This window comes from Ailuropoda melanoleuca, chromosome 4 (assembly GCF_002007445.2).
Source record: "Ailuropoda melanoleuca isolate Jingjing chromosome 4, ASM200744v2, whole genome shotgun sequence".
Taxonomy (NCBI): domain Eukaryota; kingdom Metazoa; phylum Chordata; class Mammalia; order Carnivora; family Ursidae; genus Ailuropoda; species Ailuropoda melanoleuca.
Genome location: NC_048221.1, coordinates 20131072 through 20143171, shown reverse-complemented (window position 1 = coordinate 20143171; position 12100 = coordinate 20131072). Strand labels below are relative to the sequence as shown.

At 59.7% G+C, this 12100-nt stretch overlaps 1 protein-coding gene across 8 annotated transcripts in view; it reads left to right on the top strand.

Moving 5' to 3' along the window:
• Positions 1-6472, top strand: part of POC1A (POC1 centriolar protein A) — a 70898-nt gene extending 64426 nt beyond the window's left edge. For all 8 annotated transcript variants that reach the window (XR_004624714.1, XM_034658409.1, XM_034658410.1 and 5 more), the window contains one exon: positions 5719-6472. Coding sequence is in view for 7 of the 8 variants with exons in the window: in XM_034658409.1 (XP_034514300.1) it covers positions 5719-5817 (99 nt within the window). In the remaining variant the exon portion in view is untranslated. The remainder of the gene's footprint in view (positions 1-5718) is intronic.
• Positions 6473-12100: the final 5628 nt, after the last annotated feature.

Below are 12100 nucleotides of genomic sequence, written 5' to 3'. Positions count from 1 at the left end.
GGGGCTTGTGCCTCCACTGCTCTCCCCCGTCGTGTCCCCCGTTCTGCCCCCTCAGAGGGGCCTCACACTTAACCTGTCCTGTCTGGAGCCCATTCTGCACCTCTCTTGTGGGCCGTCCTGTCCTGTGATAGTCCTGTGTTCAGGGCCTCAGGGAACGTCCCTTCTCCCACCCGCCATCTGACTTACCAACAAGTGGTGGGTGTTCGTGCCTCGTGGGCGTCTCTGGTTAGGCCGCTAAGGCGCCTAACCACAGCCATGCAGGCCCTCTCCAGAACATCCCCGTGTGGCAGCCAGAGAGGCCTGCTTCCCACTCAGCCTAGGACTACCAGCACCGTCCTGTGCTTGGAGGCTGAAGGCAAGGCCCCCTGGCATGGTCTGCAGGCCCCGGCCCCAACTCCCGCTTCTGTGAGGACCTTCCTCATTCCTGCACACGGGCCTCCTTTGCTCCATCCCTCCTGTTCGTTTCTCTCCCTGCCACCTCTGGGCTCCGTGCTCACTGACCCTCTGTCCCCAGCGCCCTTCTTGCCCGCTGCCTGCTGAACTCTTCCATAGCTTTTGCTCACCCCTCCCTTCCTGGGGCCACGCCCCCCACCCAGACCCCTCGGTTCTTCCCAGCACGCGCTGCTGCTCTGTCCTGCGGTACAGGACTCGTCTCCGCACAGCGGTGTGCACCCTGCGGGCCCAGCCGAGTCTGTGTGTGCTGTTGTCACCCTCGGCGACACAGGCCAGCTCCGGGGTTGCGCGCTGAGGAGGAGTGCGGGAAGAGAGTTTGGGTCAAGGTTCTGCAAATTTTCTCAACAGTAACTCTCCAGCTCTGTGGGCCAGAGGGTCTCTGTCACAGCTGTGCAACCTGCCATCCTCGCCAGAAAGCAGCCACAGACGATACGTAAACAGGCGGGCATGACAGCAGAACCTTACTTACAGAAGTGGGCCACAAGCCGAGTGTGCCGGGCCTCAGTCTAGAGAAACAACAGAATACGTTCAACAGCAAACAGGAATGTTTCTAAGGGCGCTATTTCCCATGACCAGGGCTCTGGCTTCCTGGAAATTGCCAGTGACAGCAGCCCCCAGGTGACCCTCTGACAGGTGTGACTTTGACAATGAAACTTCTGGGGCTCCTGTGACCTTGGAAGTGGACGGTGTTGGGCGAGGGGTGACGGTGCCCGGGCGGGGAGTCCGAATCCTGCTTCCTGTCACTGCGGTTCAGAGAGAGAGGTGCCTTGTTTAGTGGAGCCCCATGTTGTGGGGGGGCACCAGCAGGGAGTGGAGGGAGTTCCATAGCGTTGTTGGGAACTGATCACTTATGCTGAGCGACACGGCACCCCAGGGAAAGACAGTGTCTAAAATTCAAGTGTTTGGATAGTTTCTCATCGCGTATCTACTAAGAGGTTCTTGTTGGTATGTCCCTTTCATCCACAAATTGGTAGCCAAAATTGTGACTTTTATGAATATTCCAAACCTAAATGTTCGGTCAGGTGAGAGACTGCTTTACGGGGCATGGGGCGTCTGCAGCCTGGGACCTGCCTCGGAGGGTGGCCTGATGGTGTGAGGGGGCTGCTGGGTGACCCTGGGGGGTTGTCTCTTCCCACTGCTTCTGCTCATTTCATCTGGAGCCACGCGGCCAGGTGACCTGGACAGGACAGAAGGTGGCTGCTGGGGGGCAAGAACAGATCCACGGGTTCCTTCTCAGGCTGCCTGAGTTTGGGCATTGGGTGGGGGGGACACAGGCCTCCTGGGGTTACATGGCCAGTAGTCTTCAGGCATGGGTGGAGCAGGTGGGGGGGAATAAGGCCAGGCCTCACCTCATACGTGCATGACGAGGATGGAGCAAAAGTACAGCTCCTAGTGCCTTAGCCCAAACTCTGAGCCGGGCCACCGCAGTTCCCAGCCCTGGCTTGTCAAGCTGTGGGACTTTAGGCAAGTTGCTTCATAGCACTGTGCCTTGGTTTCCTCATGTGAAAATGAGGATGACGAAGGCTCCCGCCCTGAAGGATTGTTGGAGTGCTTGGTGTATCATGAGCACTCCATGAATGTCAGCTGCCAAGAGCAGCCCCTGGAGCAGAGTGTGTCAGAAATCATTAGGATGACCGCCCCCCTCCCCAGACCCTGTCTTGGGTCTTCCCACCAGTCTCCCTTCAAGTCTGGGCTCCACACCCCAGTTACAGAGGGGACTCAAGAGTAAGCTGCCCGGATGGCACAAGGCCCAGGGAGACGGGATGAGTTGCCCGGTTTCTCCAAGGTCCACAGACAGGAGGGATCTTTCTGAAGGAGTTTGGACCCTAGCATGCAGGAGGCCTAGGAGATGGGTCACCTTGCCCTGACAGGTCTGCCCAGCAGCCAGCTGCCTGGCCTCCTCAGCCCTTTCTCCTCTTTTCCTTTGCCCTGCTGAAAAGTCAGAGGCCCACAGGCACCCTGGTCAGGCAGGGCTGCTTCCCTCAGCATCTGCCACCAGACCCAGCCTATACCTCCTTGGGGACTTATAAGCTGTGGGACTTATCAGGGGGAGAGGCTGGGACCAGACCTCTTACCCACCGCTTCTCTGCACAGAGAAAGGGGAGGGGCCGTGTGGGCCCAGGGGCTGCTTGCAAGGCCAGCTGTCATTTGCCCTGAGTGAAAGGAGGGTGAGAAGGTGAGCTGGGGGTGGGGTCGGGGGGTGTCTGGAAGACTGTGGAGCTGTTTGCTTCAGGAGTGCTCCTTCCAACCCTCTGGGGCAGGTGGGCCTTATCTCTGCGCCCTGTGTGGCAGGACCCGGAGCACGAGGCGGGGTGAGCAGCCTGCTTGGTGTGGCCCTGGGCAGCGGGAGGAACAGCCTCTGCCCTCCGGATGCTGAGACAGCATGTATTCGCTGGGGCTTGCCGGATGCCTGATATGTGAACAAGGCCACACAGTACAGCCCAGAACTGGTCCTTGCTGGGGATGCCCTCGCCCGCCCATGTGCTATCCCAGATGCTTTCCCGTCCCCACATAGGCCCCAGCAATTGGGAGGCATGGTGGCACCATGGTGGCCTGGGCTGAGTCCCCGCAGGTGGCCCGCCTGCCCTCTTGCTGTCTGCACTGCCAGCCCTGAGCGTGCTTGATCTCTGCTCCTCAAGTGCCCCAAAGGCAGCCTTTCCGTCGTGGGGGAGACCTTTCCCCTGGTGGAGGGAAGATACATCAGCGAAATTAGACATTGGGATTTCTAGGTTTCACTTTATCTTGAAAGATGCCATTTTACATGAAAATGACACCCCACGCTTTATTAGAGTAGGATTATTAAGGAAAAGTGGTACAGAGAATGCCGGACAGTGTTCTAACGAACACATATCTGAAAATCGTCCTCCTTTCCCCGGCCCATCCTTCTGGCTCAAATGGGGGTCGGGTGGGATCAAATGTGAGCGTGAAGAGCCCGGCGGACCTCAGCCCCAGATGGTGACTGCCGCTCAGCATCTCGGGAGAGTGCACTGGGGGTGTGGGGAGTTGGAAGTAGAGACCAAACACAGAGATGATGACTCTTCCAGAGTCTTCTGCAGCTGGAAAAGGGGAGAAGCGGGAGAACGGCAGGGAGAAGGAGGAGCTGCAGATTTTGAGGAATAGTGGACTTTAAGCCTTTTTGTCTACAACATGCCACGAAGCACCCCCTCACAGCTCCCAAAGGAAAGGCCCACAACCAGGCTGGCACCCTCCTTCCAGGGGGCGGCCTATGAAAGAGTTGTGTTCATTTATTATTATTATTATTTTAAAGAAATTTAATATGGATAAATGGCCATATTTCTCCTGAGCTAGAGTATGGGCCCCCCGTGGAACGAAGTGGAGACCTCGTGAAATGTGGGGCGCCCCTGGTATTGACATTGGCCCAGTACCCACTGCCTCCACATTTGAGGACTCGGTCCCTGTGAAAAGTTAAAAGGGGCGGGGAGGGGGTGGGCAAAGAAGAAAAGCAGGCTGGCTCCCCACTGTGGCCTGGAGTCCGGGGCCATCGGAAAAAGTCTGGATGAGGAATGATTTTGGAGCTTGGCTCAGCGCGCGTTTCGCAGCAGCCAGTGGAAACTTCCAGGAATGCTGCTCTGGGCCAGCCAGGGGCTGTTTCCGCCGCCACTTTTACGAGGTACAGACCCCTCCGCGGCTTCTGGCCAGCACAGGGGGAGTGTGACTATCTCCTTCAGCCCAGCTCTGCCTGTCAGAGCGCCGTGCACCTTTTCAGGCTCAGGCCTATGCCCCAGGTTTCAGGGCCCCTGCAGCCCAGGCCGGCTCGCTTAGAGAGGGCCAGCCGCCAGGAGGAGCAGCCTCCATGAGCAGCTGACATCCGTGCGGGATGCTGTGAGAATTTATAGCAGCCTGAGAGGGGAAACTCCCTCCCAAAATGTTTCAATGTTTTATTAAATGTATGAAAGGAAAGTTTCCTTTTCACTGGACCAAGGCCCAGAGCCTCCTTGGAGCCTCAGGGAAGGTGGCAAAACCTCGGGAAAGCCCACAGACAAACGGGTAAAATTAATAGAAAGTATTGTTTCTTAATCTGACCCCTTTCTGCTGGCTGTAGGCGGCACCGCACAGGGACCAAGCCTGCCTCGTTCATGGCGGACTCACCCCGTGCCTGGTGCGGGCCTGGCACACACAAGGCGCTCACCCAGCCCTCGAGGAGGAGGTGAAGAGGAGCTCAGCTGTCATGGCCAGCGTGGGTCCAGCTGGGCGAGGGCTGGGGTTGGCCGTGTGACTGCTGGGCAGGCCCTGGGCGGGAGTCCTTGAGGGCAGTGGGCCAGCTGCTCTGTGGAGAGCACGCGGGCTCCCAGACAGCCCCGCCCCTTTGCCAGCACTCTGTCCAGAGCCAGAGAAGGTGGGCAGGTTTTTTGCAGCCTTGTCCAGCAGCCATGTCTGCAAGACTGGCCCTGGCCCATGAGGCACATGCAGCCCAGCAGCTGGGGGCATTTGGCTGGCCAGACAGCTCTGTCCACAGGCCAGCCATGCTGGGTGTGCAAGAGAGGCCGGGGAGCAAGGGCTCAGCCTCCGGAAGCCAACATGATGATAAGCGTTGCCAACGTGGGTCAAGCTAAGAAGTGCTGGCCACCATCATGAGTCACCTTGAGGTCTCTAGGAGTCCTGTGACCTTGGCACTGTCCTTCCATTACAGAGGAGAAAAGGGGCTCAGAAATGGCGTTAGGGCCTAACTCCCAGATGGCATATTCCTGCAGTGGTCCTCACTGGACTCGGACAGGCAGAGGCCCTGCTAAGCTCAGGGTTGCTCAGTCACTCACCTCCCTGCCTGGGAAGCCCCTCCAGGTGCAGAGGTAAAGGGCCTGAGACATGGGCAGGACCCAGATGGGGTGCCTTCATTTGGGGGTGTCATCTTCTTACCTTTGGAACAGAGATGGGTGATGGTCTCTGGCTGATTGTGGGCAGAAGCCCAGTCCAGTGAGGAGGAGATTGCACTCCGGACGCCCATCTAAGTGCCAGACTACCGGGGCTGGGGATCCTCACTCTTGGTTATCTTGGGGAAGGACCGAGGGCTTTGGAACCCGCTGCCTCCCTTCCCTCTCTGTGTCCTCCCCTTGCCCACGGACATCAGAGAACAGCCGTGCAGAGCCAGGAGGAGACACAAAGGCCGCAGTTGTCCCCAACAGCCACCGAGACAGGGACCAGGCAGGACAGCGGGCTGAGCAGCTGAGCAGGACAGGCTGAGGGGATCCCCAGGGCCACCGTGCAGCCCCTCCATCCCCCAAAGCCTGACCGCCATTTGTTTTGCAGACGGTCTCCATCCTGGAGCAGCGGCTGACACTGACGGAAGACAAGCTGAAGCAGTGCCTGGAGACCCAGCAGCTGATCATGCAGAGAATGCCACCGTGATCAGGGGGCAAGAATCAAGAGCTCGGTCGATTTTGGGGGGTGGCAGGCCGGGGATTTGTACTGTGGGACTTGGGTGAATAAATTAAGGGGATTCAGCTCTGTGGGAATCACGTGCGTCCCCAAGCCGAGCCCCAGAGGTTATGCACTGCTGTCCGCCACCTGCTGTCCGCCCCAAGGCTCTGCCCCTGGCAGTGGAAGGCCTCCATGGGCAGGGCCCGTGCTCGCAGAGTGGACTACGTTTGGTTTAATACGAAGGAGTCACTTGAAAATGTATGCTGCCTCGGAGTCCTAATGGGCCCGAAGATCACAGCCCCCTGCCCCGGAAGAGGTAGCCCCAGTCTGCCTTACGGGGGTTTGTCCCCCTCCCTGCCATATGCCTGGCGCTTCCCACCCATGACAGCTTAGCAGCGGACTGCCCATAGGATGGGTGAGCCAGGAGTTTTCTCTAAATCTGACAAAAGGCCCAACGTGGGGCCCATCTGAGTCAGGTTTATCCAGGAACATGCACTTGGGGGGGGCGGGGAGGCGGTGGCTTCAAAGTGGCCTTGATTTCTGCTCCACACATGTTCCCTGGGGCCCGGTGGCTTCCTCCTCTGTATGCATGGGGGTGAAGGACTCTGAAATTAAAATGGACTTTATTGAGCTTGTCATAAAAGTGGCTTGTTCTGAGTGAGACCTTATCAGTACCCCGTCCCCAGGGCCCTTAGAGGGAGAATGAAAGCAGTGGCTTCGGAGGGCCCCTGCCAGTTCCCCTCGGGTGCTTGGGACACTCTTGTCTGCATCTGCTCAGGGAACCGGGGGAGCCAGGACAGCCAGCGCCCCTGGCCAGCACCCACCGCCCTCTGGCGGGCCCCAGCCGGCGTCATTGATGGGGCCCTGGAGGACTCCGGCACCTGCCTTTCCATTTGCTCGCGAGGGTTCCCGTGGGCTTCTCCCCGTGCACGCGCGCAGGGAGAGCCAGGCGAGTGTTCTCCACGCATCTGGCTGCCGTCCGTGCCTTCAGCATTTGGCTTCTTGGGGCCCAGCCAGCCAGGGAGGTATTTATCCTTCAACATACCTGCCCTACCCTGGGGGGCCTGGGGGGCCAGGGGGGCCGAGTGAGATCTTCTCGGGAGCTGTCAGTACCGCAGAGCTAATGAGGTTCCCAGCCTCTGCGGCTTCCAGGCGGGCGCAGAGCCTGGATGCTGAGGAGCCAGGGCTGACAAGGAGGCGGCCTCTGTGGAGCCCTGATGAACGGCGACATTGGGGAAGCGGCCTCCTCCAGCTGGTGGGGAAAAAGCCACAGTCCAGGGTCACAGGCTTCAGACTCTGCCTTTTGGCCAGCCTTGTCGCCTCGACGTGGTGACATCACGTTCGTCTCGGAGCCTCAGCGTCTTGTTTGAGGCGGTGGTGGCAGCACCCCTCCAGGTGGTTAGGAGGTAGGCACCCCGCCCCCGGAGCTGGGAGTGGGGGAGAGGCTGCCGGCTCGGGCTCTTCCGGAGGCTCCCGGGGGCCTGCCGAGGCCTCCCACATGGCCCCGTGTGTGTAGAAGGGCCCGGCGGGCCTGCGGGTCTGAATTGCTGGGTAAGGCGCTCGGATGCCTCGGGAGGTCAGGGCGCCCCCCTCCGTAAAGGCGTTTAGGGAGTCTGGGCCACCCTAAGTGAGCCTGCTCAGGGTGCAGCTTGTGGGGTCAGCCTTGTCACCGCCTCCCATGCCGGCTGCCCTGTGGTAGCTTCCAGACCTGAAGCTGGAGGTCCCGGTGTTGGGGCTTTGGTGATTTGAGCCGCCAGCCCAGGGTGAGGTCATCGCCAGAGACACCAATGGTACCCCGCACTGGGGACAGCAGGACAGGAGCCAGGGCTCCAGGCAGTGCGGCAGCTCTTGCCCTCGGGCCAGGCCAGGGTGACCCTCTCCCTGCCTTCAGTTCACACTAGGATCGAGTTGGGAATTTCTCTGTGAAGAAAATGTGGATTGAGAGCCTGTTAGGGATTTGGGAAATGGCCTGGGCCAGTGGTGTCGTCTCCGTCCCTGGAAGCCCCAGCCCGGTTCCTCAACCCCCTCACTGCGCACGGATCTGCTGCTCTGAGCCCACCCTGGGCTCTCCCACGCGCAGGCAGCCACGGGCTGTCGGAGAGACCGGGCCCTCCTGGGTTTTCTGCACACTCACGCACCTGCTGGACGCAGCCACCAGCCAGACCCGGGATTTGGGGGCAGATGGTTCTTGGAGAGCTGCACTTGTCCTTGAAACTCCGCAGAGACCCACCTCCTCCACGCCTGAGGGTCCCCGTGTCACATGCAGAAGGCAGAGCTATGCAGGGGCCAAGTTCTTCCCCAAGGAGTTCCTTTTCTTGCTTGCGTGGGGCCTGACTTGGGACCTCACTGCACTGAGTGAGGATGTAGGGGCCCAGATTGTTCCTGAGAGAAAGGGGACAGGGGACCTTAAGGTGCTCTGACCCCACCCACCCACCCCGTGAAGGCGCTACAGGACCCTGAGCGGGACCACACGGGGCAGGTCGGCTGTGGGGGCCCTCCCAAGCCAGAGAGGAGTATGGGGACTAGGAGGGCTTTAGGTGGCCTGGCAAGGTTGGGGGCCACGTGACAGGGCCTTTCTTGTGGTGGTGTCTCCCTGCCAGCCCTTGCCAGCAGCTCCCCTTATAGGGGCTCTTCCCAGTCCTCCCACTGGTGCTGCCAAGCTCAGAAGCAGCCTTCTGGAAATGCAAATGGCTCTGCTCAGCCACCATCTTTCCTGGTTGTGGATTTTGATAACTGAGCATCTCTCTCTTTGCTAGGACAGTGCGGTGAGGGTAGGGGTTGTTAGGTGTATCCCAGAGGCAATTCCCACCGCCCCCTCCTCTCGTGGCCCAGTTTTCCTAACGTGAACTACAAGAACAGGTGTTGGTGGGGTTTTTTTTTTTAAGATTTTATTTATTTTGAGAGTGAGAGCTTGAACACAAGCAGGGGGAGCGGCAGGCCATGGGAGAAGGAGAAGCAGACTCCTCACTGAGCAGGGAGCGGGCGGGGCTCGATCCTGGGCCCCTGGGATCATGACCTGAGCCGAAGACAGACCCTTGACCCACTGAGCCACCCAGGCGCCCTGATTGGTGATTTAAATTGCAACCCCCCCACCTACCTTTGCCAGATTCTTGGCATTCCAGGATGAACCCGTACTTCTGCCAGAGTCACTGAGAGAGGCCCCTCGGGCAAGCTGGACCACCGAGCTGGGAAGTGGCCGCCGAGTCCTGGCGTCACCCGTGGCAGGTCCGCTCCCCTTTCATTCCGGAGTCTCTCCTCCCCTTGAGCTCCTGACAGACCAGCCAGCCTGACCTGAAAACTCTGCCATCTTCCCACCCGGCACCGTCCTTGTCCCTCTGTCCCAGGATCCGCTTGCCACAGCTTCATGGCTTCTCCGTGCTGGTGAGCTGTGTGCGCACAGGCCACCAAGAGGGCGGAGCAGTGGAGTCGGGGGTTCGCTCTGGGAGTCGAACTGCCCGAGTCTGAATGCTGGCTCTGCCGCCTGCTGGCTCTGGGATCTAGACGAGTTCCCTAAGCTTGTGGAGTCTCCGTCTGTGAGATGATGTCTGCCTAACCGGGCGCATGAAACGCTCCGAGCAGGGACTGGCACAGAGCGTGAGTGTGGTTCCTGTGTGACCCCCTCACCCGCCTGGGGTGCTGTCACTTCTGGCAGGTCAGGCCCCTTCCCCGGAAGTTGGTCCATGTGTCCATGTGCTGATGGCCCCAGGGTCCCTCTGGCTCTGGAATTCGAGGTGGCCAGAGTTCCCATCTCTTGATGCTGTGGGCCCTACCCTGGGCATCCCCAGGGGTGCAGAGGGATTTGGGACGGCCGGCAGGGGGGCTCGGGGCAGCCCTCCCCACCCGAGAGGCAAGCACGCTAAGGCCACCGCTTCTGCTGTGAGCAAGGCTGCCACCAGGGCCAGCTCAGGCTTGAGGGTGGGTGTTTGTGATTACCCGGAATCCCGGAAACCCAGCCCGCTGAGCAAGCGAGCGCGGTGAGTCACACTGGCCCTGTTGTCCTGGCTCCCTGTCATTAACCTCATTTTCCTAAATGATTTGCTCAAGATGGGCCCCTGATGGCTCCCGCCTTAATTGGTGTGTGGCCATTTAAGGGGGCCAGAAATCCCCCCGGGACTTCTCACTGAGCACCCCCGCTCCACCCCACCCACCCCAGGCTGCTGAGGAGGGACCCCCTTGCCAAGGCAGCGGTGGCAGGTCAGTGGTGGCCCGGTGGCCCTGGGTGCCGTTCCACTTCCCGTGGTCACCGGGCCGTGGCGCGGGGCCTTGTCCCGTCGCCTGACGGGCGCTAGCCCACCCCAGCCAGGAGGCCGAGGCAACGTAGCTTCACTGGCTTGGCCGCTCTGGGGAAGTCTTTGAGAGGCTTTGCCCCTGACTCCCTACCCAGGACGGCCCAGCCTGTGCTCCAGATAGGACTGGAGCCAGGCCAGGGAGCCTGGGGCAAAGCCATTAGGAAGCTTTCGTGCCAGCCCCTCCTGGGCCTGGGAGCTGCTGTGTGCAAACACTCTCCCAAGAACCTATTTACAGAGCAAGGCCAAGGAGTGCTTTCACTTTAGGTGAGGCCACCTTGAGCCCCATCTGCCTGGGAGTGCTTTCCGGCTGCAGGAATGCCACCCCCCAACCCCGCTCTCCTACTACCTATGAGAGAGCTGAGCTCCGGGATAGGGAACATGTGCAGGAGAGGAAGTCATGTTCTGCAAAAGCTTCCCTTTCTTGGCGCTAAGCTGCTCCTTCAGGCGCAGTGTGTGTTCCTGCAAGTGGGACTTGGGCACTTCCGTGGCTACCCAGGAGGCAGGGGGCTGACCCGCAGGAGCCAGGGCCCATGCCAGCAGCGTCGCTCTGCCTCGCATCCTGACGTCAGCCCTGGTCCATCTCCATTCTCCTCCCGCCGGGTGCCTGGACTCAGCTCTGGAAGCAGGACTGCCTTAGGAGCCATGGATGTCGCTGAGCGCTGGGGCCCCGTGTTTATCCAGTCCGTGTAGCTCTCCTGGTGTCAGGCCTGGCCGAGGGCACACGCACCCCGCTGATGCTCTGCTTAACTGGCCTCTTCCAGACCTTTGCCCTGCCCCAGCCCTCCCCGGGCAGGCCTCTTTAGAACCCCCTAGTTCTAGAAGAATTGTGATGCCCCATGCCCCACTGCACCTCTGCACTGAGCCCCTTAAACCCTGACCCCACCCAAAGAAAACCCTCCTGCCCAAGTCGTGCCCCCCACTCCCAGCTGAGCTCCCAGAATCTTCCTCCTGTGACAACTGCTCCTGGATTGGCTCCTCAGAAGCCTCTAAAACTTGGAGCCAAAGAAGCAGTGTAATTAGTCCTCCCAGACCCTCCAGGCAGCCTCTCACATGCTCCTGCTAACTGGAAACAGAAGGTGCTTTCTGTCACAGAGGCCGGGGCCAGCCCATGTCTGGGCTGCTGCCATGGACTTCTTAGCTCAAACTGTGAAGCTGACCTTTGCTCCTGGGGTTGCCCTGGTCCTGGGCTTGGGTCTAGCACCCCCGGTTGTTAGGGTGTGTTTGAGAGCCATTTGTGAGACCCCCGCAAGGATGCCCATGCCTTTTAAGAGGATTCTAAAGTCTCCCGTTGTGGGGATAAATGCCTCTGGTTTGGCATAGCCTCGGCTCTGTAGGTCCCTCTGGTGAGGGATGGGAGCCTCAGGCTTGTGCAGGTCAGGGCCCTCTCGACCTCCCCCAGAAGCTTGGGCCTGCCTACCACTCAGGCCATCCCAGAGCTAGCCCCTCAAGGAGCCAGAGCCTGCTGGGGTGCCTGATCTTTCTTGTCTGGTTTCCCACTCCTTTTTTTTTTTTTTTTTAAGATTTTATTTATTTATTTGACAGAGATAGAGACAGCCAGCGAGAGGGAACACAGGCAGGGGGAGTGGGAGAGGAAGAAGCAGGCTCCCAGCGGAGGAGCCCGATGTGGGGATGGATCCCAGGACCCTGGGATCACACCCTGAGCCGAAGACAGCCGTTTAATGACTGAGCCACCCAGGTGCCCCTGGTTTCCCACTTCTGATCTTGTCCTACCCCATCTGTTCTCATCAGAGCGTCCAGGGGCTGCTAAGCTATCATGATGAAAAGTAATAAATAATGAAGAGAGAACAGGTAAGATAGCTCATGCCATCCCTGCTCAGCTGCTTCCAGTGGTCCCCCAGCTTCCTCCACAGCAAGGGGAGGCCCCAGTGTGTACCACGGCCATGAGGCCCTACTCAGTCCTACCTGGCCCCCCACCCCATCTCTTGCCACCCTCCACCCTCCTCTCATGCTGCTCCAGCCAC